Source organism: Canis lupus, chromosome 25 (assembly GCF_011100685.1).
Source record: "Canis lupus familiaris isolate Mischka breed German Shepherd chromosome 25, alternate assembly UU_Cfam_GSD_1.0, whole genome shotgun sequence".
In the NCBI taxonomy this organism is placed as follows: Eukaryota; Metazoa; Chordata; class Mammalia; order Carnivora; family Canidae; genus Canis; species Canis lupus.
The window spans coordinates 49,653,833-49,672,732 of NC_049246.1; the positions used below are offsets into that span (position 1 = coordinate 49,653,833).

At 63.4% G+C, this 18,900-nt stretch overlaps 1 protein-coding gene across 8 annotated transcripts in view; it reads right to left on the minus strand.

Annotated features, from left to right (window-relative positions):
• HDAC4 (histone deacetylase 4) overlaps positions 1-18,900 on the minus strand; it is a 272,461-nt gene that overhangs the window by 56,379 nt on the left and 197,182 nt on the right. For all 8 annotated transcript variants that reach the window (XM_038574380.1, XM_038574379.1, XM_038574382.1 and 5 more), the window contains 3 exons: positions 18,175-18,296; positions 7,412-7,543; positions 4,286-4,398 (listed from right to left, as the gene is read on the minus strand). In XM_038574380.1, coding sequence (XP_038430308.1) covers positions 4,286-4,398; positions 7,412-7,543; positions 18,175-18,296 — 367 coding nt within the window. The remainder of the gene's footprint in view (positions 1-4,285; positions 4,399-7,411; positions 7,544-18,174; positions 18,297-18,900) is intronic.

The window sequence follows — 18,900 nt, forward strand, 5'->3', positions numbered from 1 at the left end:
AGAAAAGCACATAGAAAGGCAAATGATGAAGCGCTGATTATTAAGGGAGAATAAGCTCATGGAACAAAAACTCAACATCATCAGTAAATCTAAAAATATGTCTTAAAACCTATCGAGTTGGCCAAGAGTCTTACAACTGAGCATAGGCTGTTGGCCCCAGGAACAGAGAAGCACGCTGCCGGGTGGGTAAGAGCTGGTGCTTTTTCTTTGTGCAGGAAATTGAGCAATCCACGTCAGAAGCCTTGAAAATTTATCTGACTTCTGATCCTAAAACTCCACTCATAGGACGGACGCCTACGACATGATGTCGGTGTGGGGAGGCCCCAGGAGGGTCACGGCCGCGGCGCCCACAGAAGCAGAGGGCTGCGTGTCCCGCAGTGTGTCCAAGGCTGAAGAGACGAAGGGACACGGGGCTCTCGGGAGGGAGGCGGGGGAAAACTTCCTCGACTGGCTGGAATCTCATTGATGTTGGGTTGTTGAGTCAGGAAACCGAGTTGTAGAACGGGCCGTTTTCTCAAAAGCAGAGAGAGAGGGAGGACCAGGGGACAGACGGGAAGGGGTCATCAGTGGGAGCACCCTCTGAGGATCTCAGCGTGTCACCCACTCAACATCTTTTTGCTTCGAAGATGAGGTTCTTTGCTGCAAGGACGCCGTTTACACCCCAGCATCCCCCGGAGTAGATACTCGTTGGCCGTCACGAGCCGAGGGGCGGAGGGAAGGTACACACGGCGTCGCCGGGCGCCGGCTGAGGCTCTGCAGAGTCCGCAGGACAGAAAATCACGGGAGTGATGGGCGTCGACCCCGTCCTCGGAGCTCCTCTCGCCGGCGGTACGTGACCAAGAGGAGAAACACTCGGTGCCTTCAGACCTCAGGCCCAAGGGAACAATCACCACGTCGTTGTAGACAACAGGGTGGACCAACTGCCGCCCGGCTCACCGCGGGGGTGCCGCGGGCCTGGTCGCAGCCGCCATGAAGCCAGTCCCCTGAATATACCGGGTTCCCAGCGCTCGTGAAAGTCACGCTTACGCAATGCTGCAGCCTGTCGGGTGTGCAACAGAACTAGGTGTAAAAACACAATGTCGGGGATCCCTGGGTGGCGCAGCGGTTTAGCGCCTGCCTTCGGCCCAGGGCGTGATCCTGGAGTCCCGGGATTGAGTCCCACGTCGGGTTCCCTGCATGGAGCCTGCTTCTCCTTCTGCCTGTGTCTCTGCCTCTCTCTCTGTGTCTCTCATGAATAAATAAATAAAAAATCTTTAAAAAAATAAAAAATAAAAAAAAATAAAAACACAATGTCCTCGCCGTAACTGAAAGCCACCTCGCTGCTATAAAATGCTGGCCCCGTCGGAGCACCCAGCGAGCCGCCGTCCCTGCACCGAAGCAGGTCCCGCCTGGATGTCGCGGCCGCCGAGGGTGTGGGTGTGGCCCAGGCCGGGGCGTGCGGCAGCTTCCTGAACTCAGACGACAATTTGCCGCGTGGCTTGACTTCCCCTCGCGGCCTCCCTGGCGCGCGTGGCGCTGCTGGACGGCGCTGCACCTGCAGGAGAACGTCCTCCGGGCCTGGAGCCCGGCTCTGCGACCGCCGCTCTGTCCCCGGAGCGCAGGGAACCGCTCGGTCCTCCTCCGTCACTGCAGCGGCCTTCCCGGCGGCATCACCCGGACAGATTCCATCTTGGGAAACCACCTTCCCTGCTCATCCGTGGGAAGCAGCTGCTCCCCGTCACGCTGCCCCAAAGGAGGGCGCGACCGGGGCCCTGACTTCAGGCTCCGCTTGGAACCCCGGTTCCCCTGCCGTTTCCGGCTCATCTGCAGTGACTTTCCCCGCGGAAGCTTGAACCTTTGGCTTGTTAAACAAAAAAAAAGAAAAAAAAAGCAACATCTCCAAAGCGTGATAAAGGGGCGTGTGCCTGGACCACCCGAAGGCGTGGGCGGATGCCCCAGGCCCTGCGGGATTCCCGAGGCTGCTGCGGAGCGTGGCCCCGTTTCAGGGTCGCGTGGAAACACCTTACACTCTGTTCCGAGGCCATGAGGGCAGAGCAGGGAGGAAAGGGTTGTTGGCGCCGGGCGCTTGGTGCACGCTGTCCTGGAGTAATCACGGAGCTGCCTCGCTCTGCTCACCGGGAAGCCGCGCAGGCCTCACCGACAAGCCCCGAGGAAAGTATTTTCCCTCGACAGAAACATGTTTTCTGTCACAAGTAAGAGAAATATCAACAAGCGACGCTTCAGGAAGAACGGTGGAGACTGCCGAGGAAGGCACGGCCCCACTGGATGGTAATTATCCGAGAACAAAATAAGCAGACATCCTAATGTCTGCAAAGTTATAATTTCCTCTTTATAATCACTTTTTTTTTTTTTACCTAATTTATTTTTAGAAATAACGCAGCCTTCTGAGAACGACTTGGATGCTGATGGTCCGCATGCGCCGTTGGCGGCCTCGCTCTGCCCTGCGCGTCAGCTCCGGCGCTGCACACCGGGTCGGGGCTGCGGGCCGCACCCCGCCTGGCGCCCGGGGTTCTGAGCTGGGGGAGCCACTGGCTTCCTCTGTGTACGGGGGCCCTCGCGGGGCAGCGGTGACGGGGCTACAGGCCGGGGGGCCGCCGGGTCCTGCACGGTGGTCTCGGGAGTGCTCGGATGCTCTCAGACCCCGAGCCCGCGGAGGTCACAGGAGAGGACGTCAGAGACCACCCTGCCGGCCACAGGGGCCCTCGGACGCAAACAGGACCAAGGGCCCTTTTCACTCTCCTTGTCAATCCCTTCACTTCTATTACTTTGTGGCAGCTTAAGTCCTATGAACGCAGGACGTGCAGAAATTAGCACGTAATTGAAACCGGAACAGTGCAGACCCCCGTCCGCCAGGCACCGCACAGGAGGAGCCGCCGGCTCCTAAGTGCCTGGGTCAGACAGCAGGGGGGACCGCCGGCCGGGGCTGGACCGACCCGGGACGCGGGCTCCAGGCCATGGCAGCCGTGACCTCGGGGTTCAGCGCAGGGGTGTCAAAGCCCTTGTAATAACCTAATAGGTGCTTACACGGGGGCCTGGGGAGACGGGACGGAAGGACGGGATGTGGGAGGACGCGAGGTGCGAGGAGGCACAGTACGACCTCGGCTGCCGCTTCCTCGCGTCACGGTCCACAAACCTGCCGGGAAAACGCTCAGCGCTGGCGCCTGCGTATCCCAACTAAGGTCTGTCAACCCTTGGCGAGGGCAGGATTCCTTTCTAGGCATTTGGGAGCGACGTAAGGGACCTTATCTAATGAACTGTAGCCTCCTGCGACTTAGCAGGAAGGACTCAGGAGAGCCTCCCACTCGGTGGGACCGTCTGCGGCAGGACGCGGACAGCGCTTCGGGGCGAGTTTGCTGGAAGACCTGGAGCCGGGTGGCTCCCCCCGCGGTCACCCCAGGCCCCTGGCCACGCTCGGCGAGCCTGACGTCCTCTCGCTCCTCCTGCGTACTGGTCTGCGCCCGCCTCTCCCAGTCCACACGGCTTCCCGCACGGGAGCGGCTGCTGGCTGCCCCGGCCCTCGGTCCCCAGGGCCCAGCACGGGGCTGCCCCGCGGCAGGAGCTCCAGGGACGCTTGTGCAATGAACACACAAGGCAGGTCCTGGAAACTACTGCCCAGAAAGTCACCCTGGCCCAGGTCTGGCCCAAGGCAGCCCCAGCAGGCAGCCCGGGCCCCTCCCCCTCGTCTCCCCAGGGCACCCTCCCGCCCTCTGCCAAGTGAGTCCACAACCCTCTCCGTGTCCACATCCCTCTTGACCTGCAGCACACCTGGGGTCTGACGGGCAGGGTGAGGGCGACTGGCCCTGCGGCCTGAGGCTGGAGGTCAGCCTGGCGAAACGGCCAGACGCCCTCAGCACACGCCCCGTGTCGCTCTGCTCGCCCCAGACACACGGATGCGTGTTTGTTGGCTGAGCGTTCCTAAGGCACAGCGAGTCCCTTCCGTTCCCATCCAACACCGGTTCCTACGTGATTCTGTGTTGTTCCCGCGTCCGGCCACCGTGCAGAGCCCCGGGGACACTCGGGAGCGGGGCATCCGAGGCCCTACTGGCACGCGGTGTGTGCTCTGAATCAGCCTAAATAAATACGCTGGGAAAGAGGCCGGGACGACAGGCTGTGTTTAAAGCCATGTCCCTGTCAAGGAGGCGCGGCGTCCGTGGCAGGAAGGGGCCCCGTGCAGGGAGCCTCCTGACCTGGACGGCCAAGGCCGGGGCAGCCGCAAAGCGCGGCGCCTCAGGGAGGCCAGCTGGGCCGACGCAGGGAAAGGCCCGAACGGAAAGCGCACACTGACCTCGGCCGGGATGCTCGCCACGGCAGGTGTGATCCCGTTCTCCGCGCTGACGTTCCCGGAGCTGTTGTTGGGGGAGCTGGGAGCGGAGCCGGGGGCACTGCTGCACGCCGAGTCTGTGGGCGGAGAGACATCCGTGAGCCGCGCCGTGCGGGGGACCCGGGCACTCGCGCTCCTGGCTCGCTGACCGGCAGAAATCACATCACGAAAGGACGTGCCCTCGGCTCCCAAACGGGGGCTGGGGGGCTAGTTCCCTACTTTTGGTTTTACTTCCCTGTGAGCTCTGCAAACGCTCAGCTCCCGAGAGGCCCCCGCGGAGCCTTTAAGCTGCGCGCGTTACCCGCGTCGTCCTCCCGAGCTCCAAGGTGGTCTGAAACGCTCACCAACAACCTAACAACAAAGACCAGGAAGCGCAGAAGGCGCAGGACCCCGAACGGGGAGGGGTCAGCTGCTGTGCTCATCGCCAGGGCCGCGGCCGCGGGGCTCCCTTCCCTTTGAATTAACTGCTCTCGTGTTTCCTACGCGACATCAAACACCAGGGGAAGGCCTGCTAGCAGCGGCGTCTGACGGGTCAGCGTCACCTGAAATCACTCGCCGAGTTGTCCCCCAGGTAACTTTACGGGGGGCGGTGGCCTGGCCCTGCCAACGGGACCAGGCCCCTCTGCAACTGGCCGTGCCTGAGGCATATTTGCCCCCGCGCCTCCCTGCCACGCCAGCCTGGCCACGGTGCTGACGCTCCACGTCCACAGGCCGGCCTCCCTGTGTCCTCCTCCTTTGGGTTCATGGCATTTTGATGATGGCATCACCATGGGTGGCGAGCTCTGTGGTCCCCGGTCCTCTGACCAGGCAGTCGTCAGCACAGGCTCACCAGCGGGCCACCGGCCGTCCCAGACACAGGACCGTGAGCTCGGACCAGGGCCCCCGCCCCACCCTACACTCCAATCCAGGGCTCACTCCTCTCCCTGGGAAACCACGTTTACTTGTTTGTCACTAACCCGGAGCCCCTGAGAACCACCCCCGACCCCGGGCCGAGCCGCTGCTACACTTCCTGCAGGAAGACAGATCCCTGATGGACAGAGGCCACCACTTTGCCCTTGGGTGCCGTCCCCGTGGCCCCGCGGGCCGCCTTCTCCGCGACCCTATCCCAAGCTGCACACAGGGTTCCACCACAACGCCCTGCAATGTGTGCCCCCCAGCACAGTGACCAGGTCAACACTGGTCAGCGCCACTGGGGCACCATCCGGGGTGCGCAAAAGTGCCCGTGAGCAGTATCGAGTGAGCGCGGGTGGGCGCACACGTGGCATGAGCTTGGCGGTGGGACGGACGCACAGAAGAAAGACTGGAAGGAAGTGTGCCCTGCTGGGAGCTCCAACGGCTCAGACGCGTGTGCTCACGGGCGGCTCATTTGCCATCCGCTCCCGTGGCTTGCACGGCCTTCGTGAGCAAGGGGGAGAAGCAGCTGTGAATCTGGCCCGTCCCGTGGCCGGTCTCCTGCCAGCTGGCCCCACGCCCGCCCCTGCCACCCCCTGCCCGCAGGCCGGCCGCCGTGCTCTCCCCCAGGAGACACCACCTCCCGGTGCGGCAGAGGGGCTCCCCTGGCTCTGTGGGGACCGGCTTCCCTGATCTCCGTGTTTTCCCGTCTCCTGGAAAGGCAGCGCTGCATCCTGCCCCGGCGGCCTGGGCTCCGCGAGGCCCGAAGCCCGTCTCGTCTTGCCCCTGTGCCAGCCGCACTCATCCGCCTCGCATTCCGCAGCCTCTCCTGCCCGGGCCTCCTTGGCGTGCGCTCTGCACGTGCCACGGCCCAGCACCGGGTGTGGCGGGCACGGTGTGTTGGGTGGGCCCCACGTGATGCTCGGGCCTCTCAAATGAGATGCTGAGCTCCTGGGAGGCGAGGACCCGTGTCCCTATTTCTGCGCGCAGCCCGCTGCTGACTCAGCGGCATTAAACGGCCCCAGGCTGACGACGTGAACACGGGAAGAAGCCTGTGGACGGTTCCGCCTCCCCGACTGCGGGGCTAGGAATAGACACGCGGCCGTCCTGCCCATCGGAGCTGCCGGCCCACGGCCAGGCGCTCCTCAAAGCAAACAGAGCTGCATCTGTGCTGAGACGGGGCTTTAACTCACGACTCTGACTGGAATCCCTGGCGGGCGAGACGCGGTGACGACACTCCCTGTCTTCCGACCAGGCCTGTCTACACTGGAACCACCCCAGCACTGAACCCCACGTGGAAACCACGAAGGGCTCGGGCCCTTGCACACAAACCCTCCGGGGCAGGTGCTTGGAGGAGGCTAGTGGGACGGGCCGGGGGGCACCTCGAAGCCTCCCCCTCACACAAGGGTGCTGGGGCTCAGTCGGGTGTGTGCGGGGCGGGTCGCCGGCACAGGATGACAGCACCGAGAACCTCGCGCCGACAGGCAGGCGGCCACCAAGAGCCCGGGTTTTCGAATGGGTCGCTGTGCCCTGTGCAACTACGTTTCCTCCTCCCCCTTATCCGGTGCTGACTCCAGGAGTGTGATGTGCGACGGGGGACGCACCCCGAGATGGGGTATCGCCTCGGGGTGGGGGTGGGCGTACTTCAAGGTGGGCTGCACCCTTGCGGGTGCGTCTGGGGAAGGGGGAGCAGCCTCGGGCAGGAGGGCGCCCCCAGGTCTGGCTGTGCCGGGCGCACGTCGGCAGGTCCACCACTAGGTGGGGGCCGAGAGCAGCGCTCGCTCTGAGCCCCCAGGACCGTGCGCGCGCGTCCTCCCCTTCCCACCTGCGGGACTCCCGCCAGGGCGACTCGGGATGGGCAGTGGAGCAGATCGCAGCCATGTGATTCACCACCAACAGGGCAGGACCGGTTGAACCTCGGCAGAAACCTCAACTGCAAGTTCCCGTAAACGCCCTGTGCAATGTCGAAGCGACTGCTCTGGCGGAGCCGGGGCCCGGGGGCCGGGGCAGGCGCCTGTGCTCCTGGAGACCCCTGCCCGGGCCCCCATGGCGGCTCTTGACTCGCACTGCCAGCCCCCAGGGCCGAGAGCCGGTGCAGAGGTGCGGGTCTCCGAGGGGGTCCGGGAGAGCCTCGCGGGGAAGGATGGGCCGGGCCGGGGCCTGGGGGGGGCCACAGCTCCTACAACCCGCCTGACCTACCTGTGACGTCCAGCGGACGCTTTTTCAGAGCGGTGACCACTGGCCCATCTTTTCTGCGTAGCAGGGGGCTGCTCCGTCTCTCGGCCACCTTCTGCTTTAGCCTGGACCGTAGTTTCAAATTGGGTTCAGAAGCTGCGAGAAAAGGAAACACGGTTATAGTCAGACGGTCACGACTGGGGGCCAGTTGCTCTCCCTGGTGGTGAGGAGTTCGGGCGCTGGGGAAGCGCTTGGGTACCACGGATGTGCTGCGGGGGGCGGAGCGAAGGCAGCGCTCCTCAGGCCGGGCGGGGTTTGTGGTCCACTCGCCAGCCCCGCGCGAAGGACAGAGCCTGCCCGACGCCTTCGGCTAAGCTTCTTCGGGCAGGGTTAGGCATCCGCGCTGGTCATCCGGGGCGCTGGCCCACCAGCGTGACCACCGCTTCTAGATTATACGCTTCCTCGTTCACCTGCCTCGCAGACACCCCTCAGCGTCCAGCAACCCGGAGACGAGCCGCCTGCCGGGCTCCGGCTGCCTGGGGTGCTACGGCCATCCTCCCGGCCACACCTGCCTGGGGGTCAGCGAGCCCCCGTCTCCCTCACAGGCCACCTGACCACAGGATGCAGCCCTTTCCGCCTGGATTGGTGCGTCATCGGCTCTGCTCGTGCTTTGCACACCCGCGTGTTTAGGATCAGTGGTTCCCGAGCCCCTGCGCCCGGAGCCCGGGGCCCCCGCAGACCCGTGCGGCCACACCGCTGGGAGGCAGAGGCACTGCAGCGTGAGGCCGCCCCGGGGGCGCGGCTGCCTCACTACACCCCGAGGTGCCCCCGGCCGCGCACCTGGGCAGGAATATCTGCAACTCCCAGGGGCATCCGCTCTCCGGGCCGGAAGGGGCAGATGACCTCCGCCGCGACGTGCGAGTTCTGAGATTTTACTGGACTAGTTTCAAGTTCCTACCACTTCCATGTGAGCTCGCTTTTACCTTTTTGTTTGTTTTTCATCAGGAACCCTGCTGTTTTTAATCTTTCTGGAACAGGAAGTTCACTGCTCTCCAGAGCACCAAGCAATATCACCGAATTTCCCTCTGGAATCAGAGCTAAGACGGTTTGGGTTTGTTTGAAGCGACAGGGGGCGCACGCGCATTCCTCGGCACAGTGACTCGGTCCCCCGGGGAGAGGGCGGCGGGGTGCTGGTGACCGGAAGGGGTCTGGGAGCCAAAGGGCAGCCGAGGGCCCCGCGACGGGAAGGGGCAGCGGGCCAGCTCCACTGGGCTCCCCGGAGGAATCGAGGACGTGCCTCGCGGCGCTGCCAGACCTCTCTGGATGCCCCACCTGCTGCGGACCGACGGCGTGAACGCAGGGAGGTGGGCCCTCCCCGCCTTGCAGTGCCTGGTGTGGGGCGAGGCCGTTCACCTGTAGGACTTCGCGGAGGAAAGGGGGAGGACTCGCGCGGAATACGGAAGGTATTCTCCTCGTATGTACTTTGAGACGACTGCAGGTTTACATGTTTCATCCACTTCTACTTTTATGCTGAGTTTCTGACCGTTATTTGACACGAGGAAAAAGCCACAACCCCATCTGACCAACAGGCAAGAAAATCACAGCCGTCCTCCCAGCACCAAGCGTCCCAACGACCTGGGGGCCGAGCTGGGGTCGGACGCTGCTCTGAGACTGCAGGATGGCGCGGGCCCCTGGCGAGAGAGCCCGTCGGGAGACGGCGTCGGGGTGGACGGGTCACCCTGGGCCAGCGGCAGGCCGGCCATGGTACTGGGTCCGGCACCCCGACCCCCAGGCCTTGTAGGCCACCCTCGATGTTCAACACACCTGGTCGAGTGACGGCACCGGCAGGTCATCACTCGGGCAGCCACGTCCCGTCCGAGTGATGTGTGACCCACCGATGGGACCGGGCAGGCCCCGAGCCCCTTCCCACCTCCCACAGCCGCTGGGCTGGTCCTCAGGCCCCACCCCACCCTCTCCTGACCACGGCTCACACCCCGACCGGCACCACCTGAGATGACTCCCCCTGCCCCACACTTGATCGTGAAAAGTCTGACACCTGAGGGATCTGTACAGCCTCCCCGATTCCAGGTGAGCCTAGTGATGCTCTTTGCAAAGGTAGACCCGACACAGGGCTCCCCACCCCTCCCGGCGCCACCCCTCTGAGGGCCGCACCTGACATAGGGTCGGGACACGTGCTGAAGATCCCGAGTGTCTCAGGACGAGAGCAGAGCACTGAGCTGAGCTGAGCGAGGCAGGACCTGCCTGCAGCCCAGCGTAAGGCAACAGGGGGGCTCGGGGCTGGGCCCTTCCCCGTCCCTCTGGGCCTCCCCAGGACCACCTCCCATGGAGCCTCTGGGTGCAGGGCCAGGGACAAGGGGTGGGCAGCAGGCAGGGGGACCAGGAGGGGAGGGAGGCAGCCACTTCCTCATCTCTTTCCCGCCCCGAGGACCATGGCTGTGCTGGGAAGGGCTCTGAGGTAGAGCGAAGGCCCCACTACCCCTCCTTCTCTCTGGAGAAGGCTCATTCTCTGGCAGCCGCTGGTCCGGGTGCTGAGCAAGCTGAAATGTGGGGTTTGCAGGCCCCACGGAGAAGACACAGTGACCCGCGGCCGAGATACTCGTAAGCAAATTTCTTGAAACGTGCAAAATGCCTGCAACCCCAACAGCTCTGCTAGGCAGCCAGAGCGGAGAATACGAGCACGCCGCAGCCCGCCCAGGGGACCAGCAGACCTGCTAGATGGCACCTGCCCCGCGCAGGGCCGCACACCCCCCACGGGCTCCACGGGGCAGCTCCCCACGCACCCAACGACCTCGAAACGCACGCAGCTCCCTACGTGGCCAGCGGGGGTAACTAGAACTGTATTTTGTTCCTTTGAATGGGGCTGCAGGTAGGCGTGAGGAAGACGTGTTCTGGCAAAGTGGCTCCCAGCAAACGAGCGCTAACAAAACGGAGGACGCTGGGTCCCCGAACTCAGCCCCTGCTCCTCCCAGGGGAGGTGGGTCACCGGGGAGGTCTGTCCTCAAAGGCAGTCAGGTACGTGGCACATTAGGTCAGGCTAAACCTTCCTACTCTTACCTTAAAATCCCACACCGTCCCCAGCACCTGCGCCTCCTTGGGCAGGAAGCACCTGCGCCTCCTTGGGCAGGAAGCACCTGCGGGTGAGGAGAGCCTGCCCTTCAGGAGCCCCGGCACCTACACCGATTCCAGCCAGCCCTGGCCTTCCCGGAGGGTCAGTCACAGCATAACAGCTACCGGTACCGTGTACGGGTCAGTCGGGCAGAGGGGACCTCAGGGCCCGTGGCTTGTGCACAGGGGTCGGCGCGTCTGCAGGCAGGTACCGCTCTGGGGGCAGGGGCTGGGCGGGCAGGGTGTGCAGAGCAGGTGCTGGAGCCGCTCCCCTCCCGAGCCCCTGCCCATGGAGGACAGGGAGCCTCAGGACAGAAGTGCCGGCGGGGGAAGGAGACACTGGGAGAGAAAGGGGAGAGACTTGGAACACGGGAGGGAAGAGGTCCAACGTCACGTTACTAGCAAAGTCCGGGCAGAGCGGGGAGGTTGGGGCTGCGCCGCGCTCCACGTGACGGCGGCCCTCGCAGGCCCACCCTGCAGAGTCCTGGAGCACTGCGGCCCGGGGGCCTGGCCTTGGCAGCGCCGTCGGATTCTGCAACAGCCACTCGGAGGCACGACGAAGACCCGACAATCCTGCAGGGTGGCAGCTTCTGTACCAACCAGGTGATCATATCAGCCAGACACGAGCCGGAGCAGACACGGCCACCCTGCGCGGACTTTGGGTCCACGGCCCGTGCAGCTCCTAGGAGGGCAGCTGCACCCGCCCGAGGTGAGGGAGGGGCCGCTCAGGAGTCCAGGGGGAGGCGACGGGGTAGGGAGGGGCAGGTGGGGCCTGGGGTGGGCGTGTGCCTGCGGCCTGTCCAGGCCCCAGGGGAGCCTCTGGGCCTCCTGCTGTGCGGGGGCTCCTCCGCGTGAGTTAACCACACGCACACAGAAAACTAAGCAAACGGTAAAAGTGATCAAGTTCAGAAAAACACGAGTTGTGCCAGCAAAGAAGCACAGGCGAGGTCACCCTGCATTGGTGTGTACTTTCTGTCTGTCACCTGTCACAGGGAGGGGCGCGTCCTCAGCCTTGTGGAGCGCTCCAGGTTTATGTACGTTTTTTTACTTTGAAGACGGTTAAAACAAACAAAAAAACTCTGGAAAGCCAAAGGACACGTGGGAATGTGACTTCTGCAGCACACGTGTCAGATGTAGGACTGATCTTAACACATCAAGGGCTCCTACAAACCCACAAGAAGAAATACCCCAGACAGAACTGGATGGGAGACTGGCCGGCAGACTTCCGTCCACCGGACGCCTGGGGACCTGCCTGAGTGTCCCGTGGTTCTGGACGCCGCGCACGGCGGTGGACAAGCCTGGGCCTGCTGGCTCTCCGAGCTCTGCGCGGCTCACAGGGCCACACGCGTGGCCAGGAACATGACCCAGGAGTCGGGTCACAGCCACCCAGATCCCTGCTGCACTGCAAAAGGCAGACGTTCCAGCAGGAAAGACGTAAGATACACATAAAGATACTTGAGCTTTACTAACGGTGACGGGATTGCTGCTGAACGCATCGCAGGGAGCGGGACTTACTCATCCGTCGCATGGGCTCGGGTGAACGCGGTGGCGCCTTAATGAAGCGGAGATAATGGGCTCCCCGGGGCTCTGGCGTGGTGGGACGTGCTCAGCATCCCAGAGCGTGCAAACCCCTGGAGCTGGCGGCCCTGCTCCCTGGGATCTACCCTACAGACAGGCTAGCACAAGGGAGCAGAGGTAGTGACACTAGAAAGGACTTACGACTTTATGGACGAGTATCAGAAAAATACAGAAAAAGGCGCCGACGGTGACACAGTCAGATGGCAGGACGTACGCAGTAGAATAGTAACTGACTAATAAACTCACGGGGCAAGACACGAAGCAAGTGTTCTTGAGAGCAAAAGGACAGCCGCACACGCTCTGTGCACAGATACGCCGTCCTGCACGCGCGCTAAGAAAATATCCGGACAGACAGACAGACAGACACCAGACTCATCACGGCAGCTCGTCTCTGGGACGTAAGAGTCGGGACGTGTGTGTGATTTGTCTGTCATATACACACGGCGTGTGATTTCTTCATAAAGAAAAACACTACACGCTGCGTGGTGGTGTGTCTCCGCCTCAGCCCGCGTCTCCGCAGCTTCCCCCCGTTGCCCACTGCACGGTGAGGCGTGTGAACTGGAAGGGTTACTTGGAGAGCCCGTCGGGGCCTTGTCGTAGGAGGGGGAGGTCGGGTCTGAGGGACGTGCAGGTGTACAGGACGGGGCACAGAACGTGTGAGCCCACCTGCCTCACGGAGAAGCTGCCTAGCACTTGGCCGTGCAGATCGTGTCTGAAGTTTCCTAGGAAAGCACAATAAGGCCTTTCGAAGAACCCTCGGGACGCACTCCTACACATTTTTTAAGAGCACGACGTCGATGGAAGCCAGCCCCGCACAAAGCCCGCGAGGCCCGAGGGAGCCCAGTGGGGAGCCGTGCCCGGGGCTGCAGCGACCGTCCCACTGCCCACTCGCGGAGCGGGGAAGGGCACAGTCCACGGGCCCCGGCAAGAGCCCGAGGGCCACATATCACACTGCAGCTGAGCACACAAGACGCCTTGCGGCTGAACTGCGGGGTGTGGGAGTCGTCCGCTCCCGCCCCAGGGCTCCAAAGCTGGCCCCGAGCGGGACCTGGACGGCGCGGTGCTCGCAGCCCCCCGCCCCCTCTGATGGCAGAGGCCACGTCTATGAACCGCCCCGTCCTGCTGCCCGGAGCGTCAGCCGCTCCCCATGCTGACCGGAACCCAACCGTGAGGACATCACCGAGTCGCCGGGGTCCAGGGGGATCCACCGACTTGCTAGGTCTCGTGGCTGCAGAGATCGCAGGTAACCCACCCGGGTCTCCACGGGCTACGGAGCGGGACCCTGGCGCCCAGAGGCCGCACAGCGGGGCAGGGCTGCTGTGGAGACTGCACGGGGGCCTGGACCTGCAGTCTTTGCCCTTCACGTGCCTGGGACCCCCCATGGCCTGCGGTGCCCCCCCGCCCACGGAGCAGCGCCAAGCCCGCCACCCCGGACGCACGAGGCAGCTGCTCACAAAACCACCACCAGACAGAAATGGGTGGCAGAGCAGGATGCTGCCCCGGCGCAGGCACAGCACACTGCCTTGGTGCCGGCACGCCCGGGTCAGAAGCCCCGGCCGGGCCGTCCTGGGGAAGTGTGGGCAACTGAGTCTGGATGCCAAGCTAACTGCGAGGTGACCGGGCAAGGCACTTAGATGTTAGGATTGAGAGTCCACTCCCAAAGGTCACTGCTGGCCTGGAGGCGTCGCTAGGGAACATGCATGGTCCCCACGGGCAGGGACTCCGTCCCCTGGGTGTCAGGGCGCCCCGGACGCAACAGGGGAACAGCAGTCATGGGGGGGTTGTTTCAGTGACTGGGGGCAGTATGTGGGGGGATGCACGGTGACCCACGCTCCTGTGACGGCAGCACAGGACACCTGATAAGGAAAGCCAGGCAGGTGATGGGGGGGAGCTGGTGCTGGGCCTGCCTTGTCTCCCCCTCAACCCCCTGGGCTCCTCAGGCAGCTGTGTGGGTGGCCCAGGGGACCGTGCTGCAGCCCTCCTGCCCCACCCCTGTGGCCCTGCCACCTGCAGCACAGGATCGACCCAGCAGCCCCCGGGAAGTCCCAGCCCGTGACGGGCCAGGGTGGGCCAGGCTGCCTGCGAGCTCCCTCTGCCGAGTGGGGCAGCTTCACCCACAGACCGGGGAAACCCGCCGTTTCCCACAGCTTGGAAATCAGCTCCCATTTCCTACAGACTGCCGCAAACCCGCGAGGTGCTGAGCTACGAGAACCTCCCAGAAGGAAGAGCCACAGGAGCCCAGGCTGGTGCAGGCACCATGGGGAGCTGTGACCTGCACCTCCCAGCCTCCCGCCACCTCATCCGGGGCCGAGGACGGGCCTGCGGGCAGCACAACCGCTCTCAACGGGGCTGACGTGGGCGCTCCTCCCTGAGCCCCAGTCCGGGGTCTGCTTCCTGAAACGGATGGTCAGCGTCCTGGACAAGGGGGGTGAGCGGCGCACTGCGCTCAGTGCTGCGGTCCCAGGGGTCACGGTCACAATGGGAGCGGCTGGAGATGGGCAACGACGGGCAGCTTTGTTTTGTTCCGCCCTGGGCTTGTTTCAGCAGTCAGAAATCAGAGGACAATTTAAGAGGCATCATAAGAAAACTGACGGCAGCTAAACATCTTTAGAAATACCAAGTCGGAGGAGCTACCAGAAAAAATACAATCTCTACACATCAACATGACAGAGCGGGGCTTGCTTTGAGAGTGGAAAAGCATCCTTTCTTCAGTGTGAGCGTGGAATGCTTTGCTTAGCCAGCAATCCCGGCTGAGCGGCTCGATGCCCACAAACCCCAGGGAGCACCCGCTGACGGGCGCCGGGGCGGGGTGTGGAACAGTTTGCAGTGAACCTTCAGTTACTAGGTTTAGAGAAGCTCGGAAATTCAGTCCGGGTGCTCCGCACCTCACCTGCTCCGCACCTGGGGGATGACCCAGCCCGGCAGGCGCAGGTGGCAGGTGGGAGGGAAGGGGGCGGGGTCCATCAGGGAGAGAGGCAGGCCCAAGCCGGGCACTCAGGTGCTGAAGGGAAACCAGGAGCCGGGACGTGGGCCTGAACCCCAGCAGGGCAAGGCACCCTTTCCTGCAAGGGAAAGCACGGATTTCCATGTGGTCTTGCCTCGGGGGAGTCCAGCAGTTCCTGGCCAAATGGGGGGCATTGAGGGAGGGTCTAGGGGAGCGAGTCTGGCGTGAACGGGCTGTTGGGTAGGGCGAGGCTCGAGGGCACCCCGACAGCTTGGGGAAATGACAGCAGAGCCCCCCCAGCCGGCCCCCCCTCAGCGCTCTGCAGCTTCTCCTCCCGGCCCAGGAGGTGGGTGTTTACAGATGGCAAAACAGGGAGGCACAGAAGGCGTCCCCCAGTCACAAGGCAGGAAGTGAAGCAGCAGGATCTACACCCAGGCCGCGGCCCTGCGGCCAGCGTGAAGTCACTCCCTGACCGTGCAGCAGTGGGGATGGTGTGCCTGGAGCCCCAAGAGCAGCTCTGCACTTCCCGGGCGCAGCTGCCCTTTGGGGACTGAGGGGCGGGCGGGCGCTGTGCACGATCCCCATAATCCAGTGCCAAACCCAAACCGTGGGATTATTTAAGTGTATGTCACACTTATGAAAGATTCTAATTTTAATTCATTCCAGGCATTCTGTAACTAAGACTTCACATTTGCAGTCGTTCCTGCGACCGATTCTCATAGAAATGCACAGATATCAATTATTTAGAAATAGTGACGTCAAGTGTTTGAAAGTGGACGCTTCTGGGATGACACAGGGCACCTACCTACACTCTGCTCCCTTAAGTGGTTTAAACATTTCCTCTGAAATCTTTATATGATAAATATTATTAATGTCCTGGTGATGCCTTTTTGGAAAATTGATAATGCAATCAAATCTTAATTAAGCTCTGGAGCACTGCACGCTCGCTGGCGCTTCCCCGAGTGTGACGAGGAGCCCTCGTTCCGCAGGGCAGCAGGGGGCTGGGCCGCACGGCAGGGCTCACGGCTACAGGTGTGACAGGCTGTGCTTCCCGCCTGGGCACCAGCGGCCACAGAAACCGGGAGAGAGGGCAGGGGCCCGGGAGACCAACGCCGTAGGCCGTGCAGCTCCGCGGAACAGCAGCGGGTCAGCGCGCCCGCGAGGACTTTGCTGCCCGCATCCGGGGCCTTGCAGAGCCCCTCGCTACAAGCCGTCATGCGGGGTCCGTGTCCTGTAACAGGAGCCAGCGTCCAGGTGGTGCCGGGCTTGTCTGGCTGGAAGAACCAGAGCAAACGTCCCCGATGGCACCCCCACTTCTATGTTGACTGGGGGGTGGTGTGAGCTCATGCCAGGGAGCCACGTGAGGGCCACGGCGGCAGGTGTTGTGCATTGTCCTCTCCTGGGACCTCGAGGGCAAGGCCGCTCGGCAGGAGGTAGGTGGCTCCGCTTGGTGGCCAGGAGCTCAGCCTTCTGCTTCCTCCACTGGGACCCCGGGGGCCACCCTCGCCACCCCCAGGGCAGGAGGAGGCTCTGCCTTCCTGCTCGCTGTAGCCACCAAGGGGTGGATGTGGGTGTGGGTGTGCAGAGCCCCATTTTACTGATGAGAAACAGGCCAGGGGAACCTAGGGAATCCACCGCTGGGTACTGAGAGCTACAAAGCTCGTGGAGACCTGGCCCCTCCTCATGCCCTTAGGCTGAGGGAGACCCCCGCTGCTCGCTCTCCTCCAGGGCCAGGGCACCCGGGGCGGGCACCGCCTTCCTCTCTTCACCCCGGGGTCCCTCTCCCGGCACGGTGGCCGCTGCTCCCCGCGACCTCCCGTCGTGCTGATCGGAGTTTGGTTAAATACAGCTCGAGGTTCCAGAACGGGGCACGGGGCCACTTGGAAGGACCGAGCCCTGCTCCTCACAGAGACCTTCCCTCTAGCGAAACCACCACCGTCCTCGGTGGACGAGCGAGAACCACACGCTCACGCTGAGGAGAGGACAGCGGGCGCCGCTCTCGCCGGGGAGGGTCTCCGGCCTGTGCCTGCGGGGTCCTCGCCTGACTCGGAGGGGCTCCGCCGACCCCTCTGCCATCCTCTCCCAGTCCCCAAGGACTCTGGGGCCCTTGCCCGTGGCCGTCCTCGCGGCGCCTCTCCACGTCACGTGTCAGTCTAGCACCGGGCGCTACTCGGCGGCCGCCCTGCCATTCCTGGCTCTGGACTTGGGCTCTGCTCTCCGCCTCATCACTCGGGGGAAGACGCTGCTGTGCGACTGCCTTCAAGCATGTCTGTCCAAAATCAAACCAAATCCTCTGGATAGAACAAAAATTGTGTTTCCCAAGAAAGAGCTACAGCACACAGGCCTCACTTCCACTGCGCGCGGTGCCTGGAATTCCCCAGGATGCCCTGCAGCCACAGGCTCCACAGGCTTGTCTGCGGCCAGGTGCCCCTTCCTCCACAGCCTGCCCGCTCCTCGTGGGAGCAAAGCCTCTGCAAGACGCTCCTCCTCGGGCCCCTGCCCTTCCGGCCACCCTCGTGCACCGGCCACGGCCACTCTGATCTTTCTGAAAAGCCACTGCCCACTTACACCATCACCGCTGGAGAAAGTCCAAGAGAGCCCGTTGGAGCGTGAATACCCTTCTTCTTCTGCTGCGACAGGGCCGCACAACCCCGAGGCGTCCTCCTGAGATGTCCTTGCAGGACACAATGGGTTTCTTTCTTGAGCAGACTTCCTCCCGCTCTGGGAACCCCCAGCCACCCCCGCTGCCCAGGCCCTGCCCAGAGCCAGCGCCGAGGGCACACGCTGGCTGGCCTGCCCCCGCGAGGCCTCCCGTCCCTGAGCCCCCCGGGGATGCTCTGGGCTGTGCCTAGCGCTGCACACCACCCAGAGAAGAGCTGGGTGTTCCGTGCTGTTTAAAGAGGAGTCTGAGTTTCAAAACGTAGGTGTACATACGTGAGGTTCATTGCTGTTGGTATGAATCATAGGGAATGCTTAAGGACACCATTTAAAAATGATGTTCTAATAAAGAAAAGCAAATAACCATAAGCAGGGATTCCCTCTAAGTGCAGGAGCAGAGCCTGAGGCACCTGGGGGGTGTGGGGGGTCCTGCCGAGAGCCCCGCCCCCAGTGCTCCTCGTGACCTCGCCATGGCACTGACCTGTTTTTCTGAGCGGGAAGTCATCTTTGGTGTCGTACATTCCCAGGACCGGGTGGTTGTAGGAGGCCGACACCCCGCTCTGGGGCGGGGAGCTCTGGTCGAGCGAACTGTGCTGTGTTTTCCTGGAGAGAAGAGGCCAAGACAGACAGCGAGTTAGGCAGGGGTGGACTGCGGACGCCCGGCGGACACATCGCCCCATCGGCTCCACCGCCTCCTCTCTGGGGCGAGGCTCAGATGAGACCAAGACCACCGCTGAACGTGGGAAACGAGGCCGAGCCCGGAGACAGGGGAGCAGGGGCCCGTGCGACGCCCGGCGGTCACCGGTCACCGGCTCCTCTTGGGGCTGTGGCATGGCTGTCCCCTGGCCCTCAGGCTGCAGCCAGCCACAGAAGGGCCCGTCCTGGGGCAGATGAGGCCGCTGTGTACAGGACCAAAGGTGCAGACATGTGGGGCGCACCGGGAACAAGCAGTAGGCAAGTCTGGGGTCCCCAAGGGGGCCTCCCTTCAGCAGGAAAGACCCAGGGTTTGTATGCACCCTCAGAGGAACAAACCCCCCTCCTCACCCCGCCTCCCTGGGGGGGTCGGTGGCAGTCACCAGCCTCTTGTGCCTGGACGTGCGACCCCCCCACCAGCAGGCACCCCTCAACATCCTTAAAATGGCGAGACCGGATCTGCCGGGAGGAGGCTGGGGCACGGGGCGCTGCTGGCCCCGGGAGGACCGACCAT